The sequence below is a fragment of the Artibeus jamaicensis genome, unplaced genomic scaffold, assembly GCF_021234435.1.
Source record: "Artibeus jamaicensis isolate MK-2021 breed Jamaican fruit bat unplaced genomic scaffold, CSHL_Jam_final scaffold_584, whole genome shotgun sequence".
NCBI classification, from domain to species: domain Eukaryota; kingdom Metazoa; phylum Chordata; class Mammalia; order Chiroptera; family Phyllostomidae; genus Artibeus; species Artibeus jamaicensis.
In genome coordinates, this window is record NW_026522048.1 from 11,397,227 (window position 1) to 11,420,014 (window position 22,788).

General features: G+C 35.0%; 1 protein-coding gene across 3 annotated transcripts in view; it reads right to left on the minus strand.

Moving 5' to 3' along the window:
• Window positions 1-22,788, minus strand: part of SYT1 (synaptotagmin 1) — a 541,050-nt gene that overhangs the window by 149,121 nt on the left and 369,141 nt on the right. For all 3 annotated transcript variants that reach the window (XM_053658804.1, XM_037162064.2, XM_053658803.1), the window contains one exon: window positions 2,985-3,169. In XM_053658804.1, coding sequence (XP_053514779.1) covers window positions 2,985-3,169 — 185 coding nt within the window. The remainder of the gene's footprint in view (window positions 1-2,984; window positions 3,170-22,788) is intronic.

The following is a 22,788-nucleotide window of genomic DNA, read 5'->3' on the forward strand; positions in this document are numbered from 1 at the left end:
TCTGTGCCCATCAATTAAAAACTTGAGCTTTCTAATAATACTTTACTTCACCAGTTAGTAATATTTAATGTGAGAACCCTTCATCTTTACAAAACCAATTTAGTTCAGCCTCTTGATGTGTGTCAGAATGGTGCAGCCTCGGAGGTAGAGCCCCAGCTGCCAGGCACTGAGTGTGTCTGAGCGCTGACGTAGGAGTATCTAAGTAGCAGAGGAAACCTACCGCAAGGGACAGTCCAGAACAGTCATGAGACACAACACAGATAAGGAGGACATAGAAGGAAGAAATAAAAATTAAAGTATCCATACACATTAGTAAAAACGATGGAGAAATGACCTTTCCAGACCTAGGACTTTTTAAGTTGATATTTTTCTTCTGTATTTTTAATGTTCTCAAGTTTTAAGGCACTAAAAAAAGACATATATATATCTTTTGTTGCATAAATATAGTATTTGTAGTTAATTTTTTTGTTGCCATTGCAGAATATTTAAAAATTCCTCCTTGGTATAAAATGTTACCATAGAGACATATAGCCATGAATGCTGAAATTTAATTTCTGTTTTTTTTTTATGGATTGAAACAGTAAAAACTTTTTGATTTTCCCAGAGCCTAGATATTTTAAGAAATATCGAAAATGCCTCTCAGATCTGTTTTAAAGTGAGAGGCACATGGTCTGTCTGCCCCATGTTCATATTAATATTCTGTTTAAAACCACATAAAAATATAAATATTTAAAACAATAATTTTACTGTGTGGTAAGGATGTTTTGAATTAGTATGAATTAAATGATATCTGAATGTTGATCAAATATAATAGAACATCTCAAAATATTTGAATGACATTTTACTTTTTCTTCCTTACTCTTCATAAAATGATAGAACCCTTTATCAGCTACTTTGTCAGTCTTAAAAAGTATCATAAGCTACTGCTATGTAATTGTTCATTCGTAGGGCCTACTTTCAGTTGTCTAAACACTTAATTGTTTATAAATCATTTAACATTTAATTGTTCATAAATAAAAATAAGATCTATAAAATTCTATGTAAATTGGTCTACTTAAAATAATTAAAAACACCTCTTTGAGGGTTGAAATCCTAAATGCCATGCTGTGACAGATTACTGTAAACTGTCATTGACTTCCTTATTATTTCCTTATTTGACTCATTTTCTCTTCCCCTCCCACTTAAAGGAATAGGTGACCAATGAAAAATTAACCACAATCAGTTCTCTGTATTTATTACTTTTGAGATCTCGGTCATTTATCCAGGTCATACTGGGGGTAATAAACATCACTACTATTCTATAAACTATAGACTTACACAATACAGAACAAAGCTTACAATGAAAAATACAAATTGCTTGTCTTAGAAAGAAACACTATAGGTAATTAATATTAGTTGGTGCTTTTAATTTTTAATTATAGGATACTGGAATTTAAATATTATAGTTATGAAAATGATAGTATTGTATTTTCAACTTATTATTTAACATATATAGCTGAAATTCATGTAAAATTATTCATTTCATGTCCATCTAGAAGATTATTTCTACATGTATTCCAATAAGTTGTTTAAAGAAATCTGTATCAAGTCCTGCTTGCTATGGAAATGTTGAAATAAGGCAAGACATGGTTTAAAATTTGTTTCTATGTGACAGATTAACCAAAGAAAACAGTCCTTAATAGACGTTGAATGTTTGTGTTTCTGTGGCTGTGATTAGAAACTTACAGGAAAATGTAACCCTTCTCACTCCGAGCTCAGGACACAGCTCTCTGAGGTGAGCACCAACCTTCCAACCCTTCTTTAGCTCTGAAACCAATCGAAAGCTGAGCTTGTGAAAAAATGAGCCTTTGTATAATTGTTTTCAGTAGACATTACTGTGTCTTTGAGAAAAAGACAGGCTGGGGTGCAGGGTTATTTCCTGAGTGGGTGGTTAACTAGGAAACCATGCAAATGTACTAAAATGGGTCTGTTGATTACATTGTTCATAAGAGTCATATATTTAGGAGTTTAACTAATAGTAATAAATATTATCAGAGGAATTTGTAGAGCTGACTATGTTGTTATTTGGGAATAAATAGAATTTTTGAATTATATGAAGGCTTCCATTGATAATTAAAAATGTTATTTTTTGAAAAATCTTTTTGTATTTTTTAGTGTAAATTAAATGTTACTTAGAAATATCCAATATGAACATGATTTCAAAAACTGAAGAGACATTAATTATTATAATTGATAGTAAACTATGCTGAACCAAATCATTCAGTTAATTTAACAAAAATAGACAATATAAAGACCATCCAAACAGTTTCCTTAGGATTGAGAAAATAATCCAGCCAGAGAGAGTTTATAATCTACATTATGTTTTTAACTGTTCTTATGGAAAGATAAAGAATTTTGCCTTCAAATTCTGCCGCCTTCTTTAGGGCGTGCTCATATTTTTCTCCTTCCGGAGAAAAGCTCAACTGGAACGATCATTTACATTCTAAAGCTCCTAATTCATTCCGAGCACTTATTATTGAGCTGGATGAAAACATACCATGAGTAGCTTTCATCACATATGATAAACACCTTTTAGACTCAGTTATTTAACAGTGAATAAGAGCAGTAACAATGCTAGAAAGGCGACTTGCCCAAGAGGGAAGACACTCAGTTACTCTTTAATATATTTCTCAAACTCTAAACACAATGAAGGTGAGCAGATAGATGTAATCAGAACATCTATTCACATTCCAATATGCTGGACCCACCGAGATGGCCCTGGAGGCCCTTTTCTGGTTTACATGCTTAGGGAATTCTAAAACCCTACCAAGTGTTTCCGCTGCACCTTGGGATACTGAATAATGACTGAAAGGATGGCCAAGCACCCCTACAGCAATGACAAGTGTCCAGAAGTTGTTTAGTGCTATACTTATCTGGCATAAAATAATAAACCATTTATTAATTTTCAGTAAAATCTAAGAAGAAAGGTGGAATGAATATATTACCTGATCTTTCATGGTCTTCCCCAAGTCTTTCACATCTTTCATGTTAATGGCATTCTTCCCTCCCTTTTCTTTCCCCTTCTTCTTATTTTTCTTTTTGAACAAACATTTCTTACAGATACAAAAGCAGCAGGTCAGGACTAGAAGGACTGCAACTATGGCTATGGCAATTAAGGCCCATGGTGGCACTGAAAGAAAAAAACATGCAGAGCACATTATCAGTATAACACATATGCAAAACTGTTAAGGTAGTCACCCTTCCATTCCTACTGAATGCCTATTAAGCTCCAGGCGCTCTGTCCTGCATTACTTTATCCAATCTGTTTCTCCTGCCTAGAGTGTTCATATTTTTTCGATTTTGCCCCACCAGATATGTCAAATGTCATTGCCTCTCTGTTGCTTTCCCTGCCCTTCCAAGCTATATTTTCAATAATTCCTTCCTTCCTTCCTTCCTTCCTTCCTTCCTTCCTTCCTTCCTTCCTTCCTTCCTTCCTTCCTTCCTTCCTTCCTTCCTTCCTTCCTTCCTTCCGAGTATAGCTCTGGAGTTTGACCTTTGAGTTTAAACCCTAGCTCCACCATTTACTAGCTGTGTGACCTTGAGCAAGTTGTTTAACTTCTTTCTGCCTCAGTTTCTTCATCTTTAAAGTGGTGGTAAATTGGTAGGTATCTCATGGTCTTTCTGAAGTTTAAAATAAGATGCAGTGCCTAGCCCGTGGTAAAAGTTTAGTAAATATTCACTATTATTACTCATGAATTAAATACTAGGACTCTGTTCTGTCTGGGCCCAATGGGAAGGGTTGACATGTAAAAACGAATGTAACACCATAGTAGCAGCGAAGGTTAGGAAGGACTGCTCGGTGCTCTGGGAGTCAGTGCGGGGAAATGTACCCACTCAGGATGTCCAGAGGCGGGCTGTGGTAATGTGTTCGGTGGCTCTAAACCACGGGCGAATACAGGCATGGACACTTACAGGCTGTGTAACTCTGGCCAGATTGTTGAACTGTTCTGAGTTTCTGAAGGTAATAGTGGTACCCATTTCATCTCTTTTGAAAATGAAAGGCGTTAAACTAGAAAGTGTAGAATGGCATCCAGCACACAGCAAGAACTCAATGTTAGCTCTTTCTTTATATTCAAGACATGGAGCTAAGTACTGTGCGTAGAGCTCAGAGCATATGTGGTGACATGTAACATGCACACTGATAAACATATAAAAAGGAAGATGAATACACCAAAAAGAGTTCAGTGGATATGCAAGTGGGACTGAGAGAGGGAAGAGAAGTTTTTAGGTGAGAGCTTCAGATTCGCAGGCTCTGTTTAAAATAGTAAAGCGCGTATAAGTAAGTATACTCAAACATTTTTATTACAAGTTGCCCATCTACTGAAAGTCAATCTATTTTCTTATTTGGTACCCCCTGCACATGTGCTTATCAAAAATTAGTTCTTGTGGAAATGTTTAGAATTTTACTTTGCCTGAAAAGAAATTATTCAACTATTGAGATTAATCAGAAGAAGTAATTAGATTTGCCTGTTGTAATCAGAAAAGGCACTGCGCACTGAGGCAGTGGGAAAAGCTCGATTTTCTTCTAGCTACATAAACATTATTAGGTCCAATGACTGCGGGAGACAAGGCAGGAGTACGCTGATAAAATAATAGCAAAAATATTAGCATCTCTTCCAAACTGAGGAAGCCTACTCTCTTTGGCTTCATAGAGTAGAATATGTGCTGCGCATATTATTCTAGTTTATGATCGACTACTAGATGTTAACCTAAAGACATATACAATCACACTTCCAAAATTGGTTTTCAGACAAATATTTGTGTGAAAGTTATAGGCAAGTTTACACCCAAAGATATTTTATCATTCACTAATCTCATTGAAATCATATTTAAATAAAAAGTAAATTAAAGTAAGTTTATGAAACCAATGATATTATTCAAAGTACCTCAGTTAAAGGCTTCTTGCCTCTTCTGACCTAGTTCAAACCCTACCAAGCATGAACAGGAGAGCCTGTGTATTCATTGCTGGTGAGACAGTATTTTCCCAAGGATTGCTCAATTTCAAACTTGTAAATTATTCTCCTAGTTAGACCTGTATGATGGCCTTTCAGAGAGAAATATAAAAGTCTCTTAAATTACACAGGACGAGATGAAGATCATTTGACAACTTCACAAAAAATAAAAGACAGTGAAAACAGACACATTTAATCAGAAGAAGTTAAAAGAATAGAAACATAGGATTACAGCAAGAAATCTGAAATAGCGCCACTTGAAAATAAATCACAACCACTGAAAAACTTATTTCATGACTGTCTTAAAGTGTTGCTGTCTCCTAGATTTCCTTTCAGTTGCTCTTCTGAGTAATTTTAACTTTGAATATGCTGTATTGAGTATATGGAATTAACAAAAATTTCCTCATAATTTAAAAGACAATGTAATTCTGTATACTTATGGAAATCTGAACGACTAGTTAATTATAATATAAATCACCATTTTTAATTAAATTATTTAAGTTGAATTCTCATGTTAAAAAATTAATTTTACTGCGTAAAGCAACCAAACATTTAAAATGCGATGAGTTTAAAAAGAAACACCATCTACATTATTATTTACTTGTAGTTATTATAGAAATATGTTTGAATATTAGTGGTTAAATCTCATGGAATATATTTTGGATTTAGGCTAAAATATTATTGAAGACCTACTTATTATTGGCCAGCAACTGTGCTACTGCTGTACATACATCGTCTAATTTAATCTTCATTGCAATTTTGTCCAAAAAAAAACTATATACAAAGAGAAAACTATGAATTGAATAGTTTGAGGAATTCAAATATGTTTTACATTATTAGGTTAAAATGTATATTTTTTAAATGTATAAAAATGAAAAAATCCTTATTGATCCTTGAAGGCTCTTATAATAGAATATTTTATATTAAAAAAGTGAAACAAATAATAGCACAAGATGTTGCCAAGAATGATTTATATAATATAAAGTATAACTTCCATGAAAATCTCATCAAAATATTGCTACTTGAAGAAATCTATCAATTTATTGTTATTGCTACCAACTATTATTAAATAGAATTTAAGAATTTTAACATTTAACTTAAAAAACTTGCAGCAGAAAATAATAGACTAGTGTAAAAATTCTTTGTTAAAATACTTTTTCTCTTCTAGTTAATGAATTAATCTCAGATATTATGTAACCCAAAGGTAAACTGTTGCACAAAAATTAGGGCAAAGTCAAACCAAAACTGTTCTGATGCTTTGACTTAGACTTGGTGGTAGGTAGAATGATACCTCAACAATGTCTATACTTTATTCCCTGGAGACTGTTAATATGTTAGCTTACATGGCAAAAGGACTTTGCAAATGTGATTAAGAATCTTAACATATTGGGATTATCCAGATGGACCCAAGAAATGAAGAGTAGAATGGTTACTAGGGCTGGTACAAAGGTGTGTGAGGGGACAGATATGTGTATGTGTGTGGTGAACACGTTTAGGAGATACTGTCTTAGTAAATTTCAAGTACATACTTTAAGTCATCGCATTATTACCTTAAATTTACCCAAAGTTATTTATTACATCTTAATGTAAAAAAAAAAAAAAAGGGAGGATCAGTCCTGCTGACTATGATTTTAACTTAGTAAAACCCATTTGGACTTTTGACTTCCAGACCTAGAAAATACTACATTTGCTAGTAAATGCCTGTAAATTTGTAGTAACTCATTATAGCAACAATAGGAAACTCAAGAGGTACAAAGCAGAGCTTGGGAAGTTTGTAATATAAGCCGCATGTAGATGATTGTACAATTGGAATATTAAGGTGGGCTATTTCTATATGTTCTATGACCTTCCTTCTTACCTGTCCTTTCACCCATCTCTTCTAAAACCATTCTCGTAATTCTGACTTTGTACCAAAGATTCTATCAAGGGTAACTGATGGTTTTCTTTTGGCCAAACCCAAACAACATTGTCTGTGGTATGGGAAGATCTTGATTATATCTTCCTTTTTGAAACTTTCTTCTACTTTTGTTTCTGTTGCCCTTATCAGCATCTCCTGCTAAGCCTCTGACTTTGTTTCTTTGCTTCCCATTCCCAAATCTTAAATGGCATTATTTAAAGTTCTTAGTCCTTTGCTCATCTTGGCATTCTCTTATTGTTGGGCACACCCTTTCCTACATCTTAATCTTTTTTTAAAAACAGATTCTCTTTTTAAAGATTTTATTTATTTATCTTTGGAGGGGAAGGGAAGGAGAGAGGGAGAGAAATATCAATGTATGGTTGCCTGCTGGGAACTGGCCTGCAACCCAGGCGTGTGCCCTGACTGGGAATTGAACCAGCGATCCTTTGGTTCGCAGGCCAGTGCTCAATCCCTATGTCTTAACCTTTTAGGTCCATTATTTTATTCCTGCTTCTATTCTCTTGAACTGTACCCCCTATTGCCTATAGAATATTTTCTATGAATTCTTTATCTTCTCAAACCAGTTCTGCAAAACAACTATATGCCTTTTCCTTGTGCTTCTATTTTTTGCTGCCTCTTGGACTTTAAAATCATGTGAAAACCTTTTGTTTCTGAATCTGACTGGTTGTCATGTCATGCCATTTTGTCTTTGATGCATTTTATATTTCTTTTATATCTATTTCCACTTGTAAGGGGTTTGCCTAACATTACCTCTTACATAATTTCTGTTCCCATCATTTACCTCTTCTCTTCATTTTACCCATCCATGGTCATTGGACACAACTTTCTAATACATAATTTTAAATTATTTTGTACAAAGCTTTTAGAGTTTGTCATTTGTTGCACCTACGTGTCCATCCCTTTTTCCTCACTGTTCCCTACACCTATCTCTGTTCTCATCAGACCGAGTAGTCTGTTCTTTGCTTTAATTCTACCCCCTGTTTTTTCAAGCGTCTTCCTTTTTTTTTTTGTAATGGTATCCTTCCTCCTCTTCAGTCATTTAAATGATGTTTACTTTTTGAAGCTCTACACACACAGGTCTCACTTAATGTGGGCAGATTTTTACAAGGGGACTCATTATGGAAGTTGGGGGTGGATTGGGTAGAGGGGGGAAATGTGAGACAGCTGCTAATAGCATAAACAATAAGATATTTTTAAAAATAAATAAAAATATTATATATGTTTGTTAAAATTTCTTTCTTTCACCCAATGTAAAAATACTGACTTTGGGATACAACACTCTGGGTGTAAACTGATGTACTGTTTTAAAATAAAAAGACAAACAGATACAAATGTGTAATAGGTATATTAATGTACTCTTCTACATACAAAATTCACTTTCCACTGACTCAAAACTCAGCTTTTCTAGATTATTCATGACATGAAGCACTTATATTTAAGGAAAACACAATAAAATAGGAACCATTTAGAAATAAATTTGCATTATCAGGTCTTCCATTGGGGGAGAAAAATCCCAGACAAACAACTATTCCCCTCATCAAGAGAGGTCATTTGGGGAATGACCTTCCCATTCATGGGAGGTAGGTGTAAGTTGGACAGTTAAAAAAGTAATTATTTAATCAAATACATTTGTTAAATATCTACGTGCCAGGCATTTTCTCAGGGCCGGAATGCAGTGCTAAGAGTGTTTGTGTATCATGAAGCTTACTGTTTACTTCCCATGTGTCACAGTTTGGGTCTTAATTACTCTTTTTACTCTTTTAAAAGAAGTAAATTTCTTACATTTGCCAAATTCAGTGCTCAGAACATAATATAGTGCATTTTCAAATGATAACTACATGGCTTGATATGCTATCGTGTACAAATGTGGTGCTCTGGGGATACAGTTACTGATGAAATAGCTACAAAATGTTCTTTCTAGAATAAAAATGTAAGACTCAGATGGAAAAACATCATTATTTCTTTCTCCTAAGGAATCTTGGCACTAAGCAAATTTTTTTAAAATTACTGACTTTAGGGGATCTGACATACTTTTTAGAAAAGCAGATACTTCAAATATCCTTCTCTTTAGTAGAACATTGTGAAATCCAAGATAAAAGTGTCACAAAGAGCAAGGATATTTATACATTCATAAAGCAGAAATTTTAATAATACTAAATAGCAGCCCCCTGTGTCAAGTTATTTTCTCAAAGTGTGCTCATCAAACAGGCATTGTACTCACACCTACTGAGTGAGCAGTTCAGGAGTTTTTAAAAATTTATACATAAGCGCCGTATGGCCGCATAAGGGAGCCCTGCTCTAGTTCTGTTTCTGGGCTCTCACATTTTTTTCTAAAATGTCCGACTGAGTACTACCAGCTTAACAATGCTCAGAGAATGTTAGGTGGCTCAAAAGAAACCTACAAAGCTGCATTCTTAAGGTCAAGTGGAAGGAGAGTGGACAGTCTCTGAGCTACACCCGCCTGCTCAGAATCTCATTCCCTTAGCCCTGATTCTCTCCTGCCTCATTCCCATTCACAGTACCCTGCTGCAGACTCCTAGCCTGGCAGCCTTTGGGTGGATTTATTCATTGGGTTCAAGGTTTAATCCGTGGCAGAACTCACTGGCTTAGTACTCCCTGCCTTGATTCCCCTTCAAGGGCAGCTTTCTGCATTATCTGTCTGTTCCATTACCATTCATCATATTATGAAAGAACCTTAAGTCCATGCCTCTTACATAAGACAAGCTGTAATTTCCTTTCTGAAAAATATAAGCTTGTTCATTTACATCTGTCCTAGATATTTCAGCCGAGAGCCTCAAGATGACAGAGGTAATAAACTGTTGCTATGGCCACTACAAAAATTCAGCAACAATGTTAAGCATTTCCTACCTTTGACATATCTCTGGATTGTCATAGGGATGCCTTGCCAAGGCACCAATGTTTGCTCTTGGTCTTGTGAATGATCTCCATATGCTACATTCTTATATTCATGGAAGCTTTTTGCTGACTTCTAGTTTTAGCCAAAACAATCCATCAGCTTTCTAGATCATCATACATTCACGTAAGATGCCAAGTACAGTATGAAAAGAATTTTTCTGTTAAATAGTAGGAAAAATAATCTACATTTCAAAGTTTTGCTTTTAGATTGTTTATGAATAATTTTTAAAAAAGAGGACAATTATTTTTTAAAAAAAAGTTGGTTAAACATTAAGCCTTGTATTTTAAAAGATTGTCTAAATTACAGAATGCAAATAGAAAAAATACTTTGGAAATATGTGGATTAATATACTCATTAACCCCTATTGGAGACAGAACATAAAAGATGAGATTTGAAACAATACAAAGCCATACAGAATATGATTTAAGATGAAACCAACCAGTTCAAGGTCAGTTTAAAGAATTTCTCATTATAGACAGAAATGGCCTCAAGGACTGAATTCCTGGCTCCGGACTATTAAATAAACTCACCTTTTCCTCACTCTTTAGAATAGTAGTTCTAAAAACCTCCTCTGAATTACACATCCCCTTTAACAAAGGACATGCTCTGAGCTGTTGCAGGAAATCTGTATGTTTGCATGCAGTGTGTGTTGTTTATGTGTTTAAATTTCCACACAATTGGGACTGTGTATTACCCTTATAGAAATCATAGTTCCCAGGTATAGGACACCACTGGACTCCAAATTAAAAACTCCTTTCCCAGAGCATCAAGGTAAAGTTCACGAAGATTACTGAATTAGGGAAAACGTACTCCTGTATTAGGTCATTTAATCTTTCATGTATTTTTTTCCTGGCAGTTTGCTGTGTACTCACGTTGCGCTGGAGGAGATGGGGAGACAGAGGACAGAGAAGATGGGTGTTTCTTTGGAAGCTTATAAAACTAAGTCCCAGGATTAGAAACTAGAAAGAGACAGGAGGCATACAGAACTAAGCACAAAATTCAGTGGGAGTGGGTTAATTGTGTAGGTAGCAGGTTAGAGGAGGACAAAATGAAGGGTCCTAGCATTCCAGGAGGCTTTATGGAGGGGCCGAGCTTCAAAGCCTGGCTTGTTAATACAATGAAAACAGCAGTTTGGGGACCACACTTCTTTCCCTCCCTCCTTTTCCTGACTACCTCCCCTCCTGCCTGCCTGCCTGTCTCCTTCCCTTCCTCCCTTCTTCTCTTTCTTCCTTTCTCCTTTCTTCCCATATTTCCTTTGGTATATAGACTCCTTTTAATCAAACCCATCAACCAGTAACTACCTTGTTAAAAAGGCTTTCAATAATGTACAGGCTTAAAAATCTACTTTAGATTTTTATTGTATTGAATGAAAAGACATTTCCTCATAGTAAACACATAGCCTTCTCAAAATAATCTTCAAAATTACCCTCTTAAGAATGCATTTAACATTTTCCTTTTATATATAGTTCCATTTAGCTTTTCAGTATGTGTCTTTGATAAAAAACAAACTGGAAGATATTTCTGTATAAATATGCTGTAGAAAGATCCAAGCTATTGACTTGAGTCAGCTACCTGTGGCTTTTTAAGGCAGATGGATTGTGTAAACTACAATGTAGGAGAGAGGCTCATTCAGTCCCTTGTTTAGTCATTCATTTGAGTGTCTATTTAATACATTAATGCTCAGCACATTGGAGGAGCAGTGAGCAAGTGTGAAATAATTTACTTACTTAAACAGTTTATAGTCTACCTGGGCAGATTTAATGAACATATATGAAGCAAATTGTGAACCAAACCATAAAGCATCTTAAATGCCAAATTAAATGGGATCATTTGCTAGATTCTGATTCTACTATGTAGTCAGAATTCTTCTTTTCTTTGTCAAATGAACGCTTGTTTAGAATTATTTTTTAAATTTTCAAAATTTAATAAAATGGAAAATCTGTCCCCCTGTGCCCATAAACTCTTGAACTGTTAATACACAGAAAACTTCAGTAAAATACATTATATTGCTTTGATACACACACAATCACAACCTATTTATTGGTAAATTTTTAGTAGAACCTCTGTTGATCAGATTTTAACATGAATTGTTCTGTTGAAGAAATCCACAGCCCCTGCTGCATAAGTCACTGAAGTTATTGATGTATCTGTTGAATGCAATGATTAGTCTTGATAATAAAATTTAGTTGACGTAAGACCATTTTATTTGCAGAGGTATTAGTCACATAATTAACTTTATAAAATATCTATAATAGCCTGCTTTCAATGATAAGGCAAAGTCATCCATATCTTCACCACATTGGAATGTCTGAAATTTGACATAGAAAATGATGTTGGGTCTCCAGGCAGAGATAAGCCCGGCACGACTTCCAGAGGATTTAGATAAGGCGCCACAGTCCGCCCAGGGGCTTGCCGTCTGCAGGCTCAGGAAAGTGCATTGGTAAACACAGAAGGATGCCAGGTAAGTTGGCAGAGGTGAAGGCTATTCGCAGGCTAATCACTTCTGAAGCCTTTCAAGTTAGTAACAGTTTTCAATCATGCTGTGGACAACACAATTTTGTGGTTAAAGGCAAATCCATTTATTCTGTAAAATTTGCAGTATGCCTCTCTTGAGTTCTGATTTTCAAAGTTCAAAATTAAAAAAGTTATACTTGAGGTTCAGTGTCTGTGTTGGAAATCTTCAAAATAATCATCCCTTGGATTCTGAGACAATTAGTATTTGGTTTCACTATAATGCTCTGAATTTGCTTAGCAATTTCTTTCATCCATTATTTTTTTATTGAAGATGCCCAAGAGAAAATAAAATCTATTAAGATTTAAAAAAAATCACCTGTTGATGACTTTTGGATTCTCAAATTTAATATTTTAGAATCTCCTTGTTTCTTTGCTAAGCAATTTAATATTACTACGATTAAGTCATATTATGATGAAAGAATATGAGTAAAAGGGGCAGACATAGTCCATGTTTCCCTATGCTATTTTACAGCCTCAGGCCAACAGCTATAGGAAACAAACAAACAAATGTCACTAAGCCTTATAACCTGCTTTTTGAAGGAAAATTTTCCCTATACTCTCTTTTCATTATTCTAGAAGCAGGCGAAACATTTTTAGAATTCCTTGTAACTTGGGGGGAGATTTGATTGTACTGACAGGAGAACTGGGTTGTTGCTATGCATGAGCAAAAAAGAACAGGATGTCTGAGTCTTTCCAGTCATAAAAGGGAAGAGTCCGGCTCATTAATTTCATTACTATACAAAGTGACAGGTAGACAACAGCAAAAACAAAGGCCCTTGCTTGTCTAGCTATCCACAGTACATTTTTCCTTGATTATCCAATGGATTCCTGCGGCTATAGACCCAACATTAATATTCTTTGCTAACTGTTTTTTTCTGTTTCTCTCAATGGCACTTTTATCTGTCCAATTCCCAATTTGTAGCACCATTTCTTTTTTCTGCATCCTGGTTCTTGGGTTTGAGCTTCCTTTACTTGTCCAGCTCCCATGATTCTTGATCCTTTTTTTATTCCTGCTTTTGAAGGGGCTTCCCTATGCCAGTCAGTCTTGAATAGAGTGTCCTTTTCTTTCTTTTCCTTTAAATCTTACTCCTCTCTGTTTAGAGTCTGTACTTCTAAACACTGCAACTGCGAACATATGACTTCAAGGTTCTGCATGAATATTGTTTGTTTTTGTAGATACTAACATATCTACACGTAGAATGTAGAAGTTGCTCTGTTCTCATTCGTTTGTTGAACTTAGTCATTTCTTCCTTTAAAACATTCTAGTAGACTTCCTCTAAATGTCTACCTGAGGGATAACACACATCATCCCTTCACTTGTCTGTCACCCACAGTTATTTATGCTTTCTCACTTGTATAATCTTACAGTCCTTGTTTTCTAGTAGATTTGTGATTTGTCTCTTCAACATGGGGAAGCTACCTGGATAGGAATACTGTTACCTTCTTTTCTTTTGACTCTTTCCCTGAAATATCAGTTGGGTTGGGTACATAGTAAGTCTTAAGCAAATGCTTACTGAATGAATGAAATCATAAGTGGAGGCAGATAAAGCTTTCTTCAAATATTGTTCACACATAGCAAAGACATGACCCCATTGACCATCTTGTTAAAACTGAATGATAAACTTTTTGGTAACACTACTGATCAAATCCTGGTAAAACTTCAGCAATACACCAACTGTTCAGATCATTTAGAAAATCTGTGCAAGTATTCTTTACTTTTTATTCCAGGAAGACTATAGAAGAAGCAGTTGGCTCATTATTTTTTCCTATCAATTATTTTTTCTAAATAATTTTTGTTACATATTCTCTTGAAAAATTCTCTTAAAATTGTATTAGTAATGCTATCATGGTTTTTCCTTCTTTATATGCAGCACCTTCAATACAGTAGTTGCCCTTATTCCTAGGGGAATATGTTTCCAAGACCCACAGTTGATGTCTAAAACTGCGAGTAGCTTGGAACCCAATATGTACTAGGCTTTTTCCTATACATACATAACTTACAATAAATTTCAATCTATAGATTAGGCACAGTAAGAAATTAACAACAGTAACTAATAATAGAATAATTGCAACAATATATTATAATAAAAGTTATGTGACTGTGATATCTGTCTCTCTTTCCAGTCATTTTTATATATTTTCAGCCCAAACTTATTCCTGAGTCTCTGGAACAATCCCTTACTTGCAGTAAATAGCTTGGTGGCACTTGTGTCAAGGGATCCTTGGTGGAAGTCTGCCTATAGGCTCCATGCTTTCTGGGGCAACATGTTGCTGTTAATCTGAACGTGCTTTCTGTTTGTGTCTTCCATCCACAAATTTAATGCTTTTTCCATATTAATTAAGCCCTTATCATGCACCATGATAAGAGTCATGCACCATGGCCTAACTCTTGCTGCTTGAGGTATAAAGTTAGCAAGAATTTCTTTTTCCTTCTTCACAATCTTGTGAGTAGAAAATGTGTTCTTACCATAGATTTTAGCAACCTTAGTGTGCTTTTTTTTTTTTTGCTTATGAAATTGAGAACTTTCACTTAAAGGAAGCACTTCATGGATTCTCTTTGGCTTATCTGAATTGCCAGCATCACTACTTTTGTGCCGTGGGGCCATTAGTAAGTAAAATAAGGGTGACTTAACACAAGCACTGAGATACTATAGTGACTAACAGAATGGACATTCTGGACAAAGGGATGATTCATGTCCCTGGCAGGACAGAGTGGGATGGCATTCTCCTCAGAATGTTGCATAGTTGAAAATTTATAAATTTTTTATTTCTGGAATTTTCCATTTAATAATTTTGGACTGCTTTTGACCACAGAAAACTGAAATACAGAAAGTTAAACTACAAAAAGTGAAACCACAGATAAGGGGGGACTACTGTATTTACTAATTCCGGTTCTCATTTATACAGTTCTTTGACTTTGATACCCCTTCACATTCTGATTTGGCCCTAAAAGCCAAATTGTAGAGTAGCAAAGGTGAATATTATAGTCTCCAACAGATAGACTAGAACACTGAGGGTTTGAATGTGCCTTCTGTAATGAGATTCCCTTTGGAGGGATCAGTCTTTGGGGTTCAATTTTCACGTTCTTTGTATTAATATATTCTGGCTTTCTTTTGTGTCAACACTGAAATTTGAGCAAATACTCGCTAGTTGTATTACTGCTAAAAAGAGTTTAGTTTCATGAACATATTTGTATATTCTTACCCGGCTTCTTTTAACTGAAGTAATTTTTAATTGTTTATGCCAAATTAAGAAAAATTATTTCTTATGAAAGATTGATAAAAAGCACAGTCACAGGACACTATCACATACAAGATAGATAGTGAATCTTGCCTCCAAGTTCTGCCACTTAAGAAAATTTGATCAAGAGGACTTCTGGTCAAGATGGAGGTGTAGGTAGATATACTTTGCCTACCCCTACAACCAAAAGAGGGATAACAACAAATTTAAAAACAAAAAATAACCAGGACTGCCAGAAAATCAAACTATATGGAAGTCTGACAAGTAAGGAGTTAAAGAAGAAAGAATAATTCAGAATTTGCCATGATGCAGTGATGTGGGTTGCCCCACCCTGGTGAATACATAAGGTTCTGCCTTTATAATGTAACAGTCGCACCAAGACAAAAAAAAAAATATGGTCCAAATGAAAGAACAGATCAGCAGGGAGGAGGAGGGTTATCGGCACAGAGGGGGAGGAAGAAGACTAGTGAAAAAGGTACAGGGAATAAGAAGCATAAATGGTAGGTACAAAATAGGGGTAGGTTAAGAATAGTATAGGAAATGTAGAAGCCAAAGAACTTATATGTACAACCCATGGACATGAACTAAGCGGGGGAGGAATGCTGGTGGGAAGGGGGGTGCAGGGCAGAGGGGAATAAAGGGGAGAAAATAGATGGGAAAACCATAACGGCTTAATCAATAAAATAAATAAATAAATAAATAAATAAATAAATAAATAAATGAAAATTTGATCAAGTTATTTTAATTTTCCAGACCTCAGTTTCTTCATCTGTAACAAAGGAGATGGGTGAAGAGAGGAGATAATGATATAAACTCTGTGATATGTGATATGTAAATTTGTACTATGCAAAGTATTTAATATGGTGGATAACAAAGGAGTGTTTTAAGTGCCAGTTATTACCAGAAATTCCTGTTAAATTTCATAACTTGAAAATGCTTAAAATGACTGAAAAAACAAACTAAAAATCATGTAGATAAAAGATAAAATGCATGCAATTTTGACGTATAATACGCCTCCAAATATACTCAACATGTTCTGCCTTAACAATACATCAGAATGTCAGGGTAACATTCTAAAATAGATTGCTGTTGGAAAACTGAAAGGCAAAGCAGTTTGGTGGTGCTCAAGCTATTCATGTGTAAAAAAATAGAATGAATAAGTCAACATTTGGGGGAGAATAAATAATTGTCCTTTAAGATCACAACAACCAAAGATTGTTTATTATTCAAATAATGCAAGTACCATTACAATAATATTAAATTTTTCTAATGGAAATAAGCATAATATGCACTACTTTTTATTTTCAATAATTAGCCTAGCTAAAACTACCTGAGGTAAATGTTTTAACACAGCAGTAAAGATGTTAGTGCTAAGATTTTCACTCTCTTTGTATTAGCAAAATGGTAGGTTTTTTTCTTAACATGAACTCAATTCTTCAGTGCTTATGCATTAACAACAATATGCTCTTGGATGCTGTTTTTTTTTTTTTTTTTTGCTGTTCCATGTTGGTCAAGTTTATTGAAGTTACTAAATAAGCTATCTTGAATCCAGGATTTATTATTCAATGGTTATTTGCATACACATTTAAGTTATAATGATCATCTTTTACTTAAGAACCACTTTGACTTGACTCCACATGTTTCCACTGAATAATTTATAAAATAGTTGGGTTTTGTATTTCATTTAGGTAATGTTACCTTCATTCATAGAAGGTAAATTTAAGGTATCAAAAGTATGAGTGTCCAGAGATCTTAGGGAAAAATCGTGACCCAATCTCAAGCTCAGTCTTTTGAACCATCAAACCCTTTCTGTTATCCAATCTTGATAATTTCTATTGTAAATCAAGCAATGAGGATAGGATTTAAACTTACCTAGGATCACAATTTTTGGGCCTTTGCTATTTAAATTATTCCCATGCTATTCATTTAACATGCCATATTCATTAATTTTCTGCTGTCTCTGCTCATAATTTTCAAGAAAATGAAGTTAGGAGCCCATAGTTTTCTTTTGGTGGTTTTGACTAGAATTGTAATGCAAACTAAAATTTTACACTTTAATGATTTAGTGAAATACTGAAAGAGCTAAAGAATTTTCTTTTAGTATTAAAAGTTATAAAAACTTAATGGAAAAATAGCTGTGAATTTTTTTCCTTCAGGATTTACTGGTATGTAACTGTCAAAGTCAAGAACCTGGTCACTCTGCAAATATTGTAATGCTTATTGTGTTTCTTTAGGATTACTAAATCCAGATATTGCCTGGAACAAATATAGTTATCTTATTATACTAGTAGTCTCTTAAGATTCATTGGAAAGCTACACTATTAAGTAATGTCTCTACTAAGCATTTAAGCACATGCTTTTCAAGCATTGTAAAATTTTATATTTGAAGTTCATCATAATGCATTTAAGTGAAAGAATAAAAATATGGAGAATTTATCAGATTGAAGTGGGTAAATCTTTTTGACTAAGGGTCAAACTATTATCTCCGAAAAAGATGTTTACTTTAACTTTTGATGGACAGAAAAGAAGTTTAGCAGAGCATTTGACAAAACAAATTATGAGAATGATCTGGAGAAAAAACAACAAAACTAAAGGAGAGTGCTCTCTCTCACTGAAAATGCATAAGCGGAGGTGGGGTTGGGGAAGAGGGAAAAAAACCATAGCTTGAAATCTTACGCATTTGAGACAAATGGAAGGGAAGAGAAGAATGTATTCTATGGGCACTGCAAAAGGGGCAGTAAGTGACCTTGCACGCATGTGACCCTGGGTCAGCTCTCTACCTGAATCCTCCATTCTGAACTTCACTCTTGGTCCTTCCTGAAGCACACAGTGCTGCCTCATGCATGTTTAATATGTGAGGGAGTCAAGAGAGGGGAGAATGGAGTATGGAGTTGAGAGAAAGTATTTGGAGCTATTTTGTTCTTTGGCACTTTTTCCAGATTGTTTCTGAACAGCCATCTAATTTGTGAAATGGGGAGGAAAGCTGGCAAATGCTAGGAGAGTACATTTCCAGGGGAACTGAAGAGCTCACTCGGCATCAGCAGTGCTGAGGAGGTGGCAGAGAAAGCAGTTGGCACTCCTTCTCTTTATCTTGTGAGAAGGGTGTCAGTTATTTTTTTTCTTAGGGTTAATGGGTGAGAATCTCTGGTACGACTTCAAAAAATACACATGTAAAAAGGATTTAATGAGCTTAAAGATGTACATCCTTTCAGAAAATGTCAGCAATTTGTAGAATTGGACATGTGGCATAATTATATAATCTTTCATGTAAAAAGTTATGTTGGCTGTAGTCCTCACCCCAGTCCCCCCATTTGAAACCAAAGATTTTACAACAGCAGATGCTAACACCTACGGCTGGGAATATATCTGAGAAGAGTCATGAGGTTGGGATTAGATAGAAGTTTGTTTCTTCAGAAAGTTGGGATAAATATTGTTTAAGTGATTTTGTAATTTTCTAGGCCAAGTTCCAAGTATGCTATAAAACAAAACAGGCTTCTTGGAAGAAGGCAAAGTATGAGAAGAAAAAGTCTTGTTAGCCCAATTGACCAGACTCAGAATCAACACTCAGTGTAGAAAACAGGATTCAGCCTAACCTCTGAAACTTAGTTACTAACTTAGAAACTTAGTTACTAAGTTAGAAACTTGTCTTGTTACTGTTATAAAGCAACATACATGGGTTTTGCTTGTGCCAGCCAGGGAGGAGTTAGATGAACTGGCCTCATGGAGCAGGTATTTTGTCATGATGTTAATACAGTTTGAATTGTAGCTAGAATGAATGTTTATGGATTTTAATAAATGTGGAACTTCGTAATGAAAACAGTAGAATCATAGGAAACCAAACCAGTTATATTATTATATACTACTTAAATGCATCATGCTATATTTGCAGGTACCAGAGGTTTGGCGTCAAAGAACCCTGGTTTTCTAACTCAGTGAATCTTTATCTTCTTTGGGCCTTTATTTCTCTGCACGAAAAGTGTGAATAATAAGAATACTAGGATGATAACTAGGAGAACGACATGAGCTGGTACATCTGAACAACTGGCGCATAGATGGAGTTGAATAAATGCTAATTCTCTTTCTCATTTTGAGTACTAAGAACTATACATGAGATTCTCTTCTGAAATTTAATAGTTTTATTGTAAAAGTATTTCTTTCTAACATATTTAAAACAATTAGCCTCAAACAATAAAACGATAGGAAACCTGCTCACTGGGTTTCCTCCAGAGACCCTGTGCCATCTATTGGCCTCTCTCAAAAATTAAAGGAAGAAAAAGTTGGTCCAATGTAATTTCTACAACTTGAAGGAATATAGACAATTTGGAGTTAATCCAGCATAAAGTTACAAAGATACTTATGTCTTAGACAATGGGATCTTCTAGATTTATAGGGGAGTTAAAGGCTGTTCTCCGTTTTCTGAGAATGGAGAGTGAAAGAAAATGAACGTACTGTAGCAGAAAAGAATGACTATGGGGACAGAGAAGTAAAATCTCTTAACTTTAAGAAATGATACATACTGAAGGAATTTTAAAAAGAGTACATCTGGCATGCATCACTAAGTCTTATAGGCAGTTAAAGTTGGCAAGCAGTTTTGATTTTAGTACTTGGCAATCAATCACTCAGTGTCTTACTGGGCTTTAAGCCTATGGCTGCAAAGCAAACTATTGACAACTCCTGTCTGAGAAACCTGCATCTTAGTATGAGACTACTATGCACTAAAAGAACAATGGCAGGTTGGGGAGACATTGGACTGGAGATGGCTCAGGTCCCAACAGTGAGGTGATCCCTGGGTCACCCTCCGAAGTTCACCAGGATTTAGGTATGCAGAGTTTCTATAGGCAAAGGGAATCACTATATGATGTACAGGATGAGTCTATCCTTTGATCTTATGATATGGTCTGATATTGTAATATAATAAAATTGCCTCTCTTTCCCTTTAACAGGACGGCTTGAGGCCGAGGTATTTGGACAACAATATGAAACATTTCTATAGGGACAGAATTGTAAACTTTCTCTTAGGAAAATAATCTAACACTGATATAAACTGATGAGAGTCTTAATTGCAATTTTTAAATAGACTGATCATTGCATGAGAACTGTGGAGTTGAGAAAAATAAATATAGACATAGGAGCTTCTAGAAGGACCTCAGCCACACGAGAAAGTTCAAAACTGGGAAAGATGAGATCATCATTGCTTATCACCATCCTAGGAACAAGACAGTCTTAATTTGAAGTGATGGGATTACTAGAACACAACAGAATTTGATCTTACAGCTCCCTTTAACTGGCCCAGAGTTAATAAAGCCTGCAGAGTTGCTGTCACTTTCTGGGTATTAGGGACGATTTGAAAAATACTTATTACAGTCATTCTGATGATATAAATCTGAATTTCTTGTGCAAGTAGAACAAGAAAGTTTCATTTCATCAAAATGGAAGTTTTATAGTATTTGTGGTTCTCTTAGGAAGCATCTTGTATATCAGTTTCTGAAGGCATTTTGGTATGCATGTACATAAAGTAAGCCATGGAAAAAATGTTCTTCTCAGACAAAATATTTCTATAATATTATGGCTGTCTGCATTATTAAGGACCAGGGAACAAAAACAAAGTCTTAAATTTTTTTTCTTAGAGGTTCAATAAAATAGATTTTTCACTGTGTAGTCACTTTACCCAATCTTGACAAGATAGTTATTCAAAGAAATTTCAATTTCAAAGCAACCAGGAGAACTTGACTGAAATTGATCAAAGTGAAATAAATCTAACCAAACAATTGTAGATAAATTAGAGGTTCTACTCTGAATTTTATCAAAAAGTGCTGTATTTGAATTTATCCGAGGTCATGGGAAATAAAAAACAGTGAAATCAAATCATGTTGTGAATTACACTCAGCAAGTTTTGCTCCTTCAGACCATGACTCTCTGTAGGAAGCATAGGTTTTCTAAATTTTTCTGAGGTGCATTTGCCCTTTGCCTCATATGTCTCCCCATAATCAAGTCCTTTTGGAAAAAGCTTTATTTTTTAATGGCACAGTTATAATAGAAATGAAAATTTCTCCTTTAATCATTGTCTTTTTTTCATGTCTAATTTAAGCTCTAAATTCAGAATATGCAGTAAGTAGGAAATTCAGTTTCATGCCAGCTGTTTTTTGTAATATTTAAAAACTGTGAATGTACTTTTTTACCTTGTTTTAAATTTAGGGCTCTGAATTATATTTGCTTGTAGGACTATGAATATTAACTCTAGGTATTCATAAAAAGGATGTGTTTTTCTTTAATTAGAAGAATATCAAATGCTTTGGTGAGTACAGAGGAGAGAAAAGAAAAAGCAGAGGTTCAAACTGGTTATCTACAGAGTACTTAAATTGATGTATATTGAACATTTCCTTTGCTTTATGTGAAAGAAGCTTAAATTTTCCTCAGGTTATACTTTCTCTGTTTTGATACCAAACTCCAAATCACCTCGCTTGATAATTTCTGTCTGAAGGTTTCATAGTTCTGCCACTTTATCATGTCACGTGTTGACATTTTTCCTTCTTGTCCTTATCAGTCCACAGAGAGAGAGTTGCCTTCATAGCACACAGGATTTTACACTCAGCTTTTTTCATTATAAACTTTTCATGTTATTACATGGACAGCTTTAATTCTTTCAAACATTATTATCAAAAGGTAAGTCAACAAAAAAGGAATAAAGGGTGGTATCCATTTACTCCATACCAAACTGAAGACCTGAAAGGTTCTGGGTACTGCTGAGACTACTTAGGATTCCATTCCACTGTTTCCAGGAGGAAACCACTACAAGAAGTCAAGTGGTTTCATTCCTGCACAGTTCTTTATGCTTTTACATAACTGTCTTCTTAGCATCTTTGTAGACCTAACTTTTTATTCCGAAGAGAACTGTGACATACATCACAGCAAAATCTTAACAGCTCTGTGAATTTTTAAGTGTTGGGATCAAAATAGCCTAACTTGAAAACCACAGCAGAGTAGTAAATGCACCACACATGATTTATCTCTTAATTTACCCAAAGACGTCCAACATGCCCAGAAATCCTGCCATGCATGCTCCATGGAGGTCAGTGGACATAGTTGGCCATGGAAGGACTGTTCTGGCAGCCTCCCATCTTCAAGCCTTGTCTACTTGGCATTCTCATGTCATTTGGAATTTTTGACAGTCAGACAGATGCTAAGTCAGAAAAACAAGAAAAGGCACA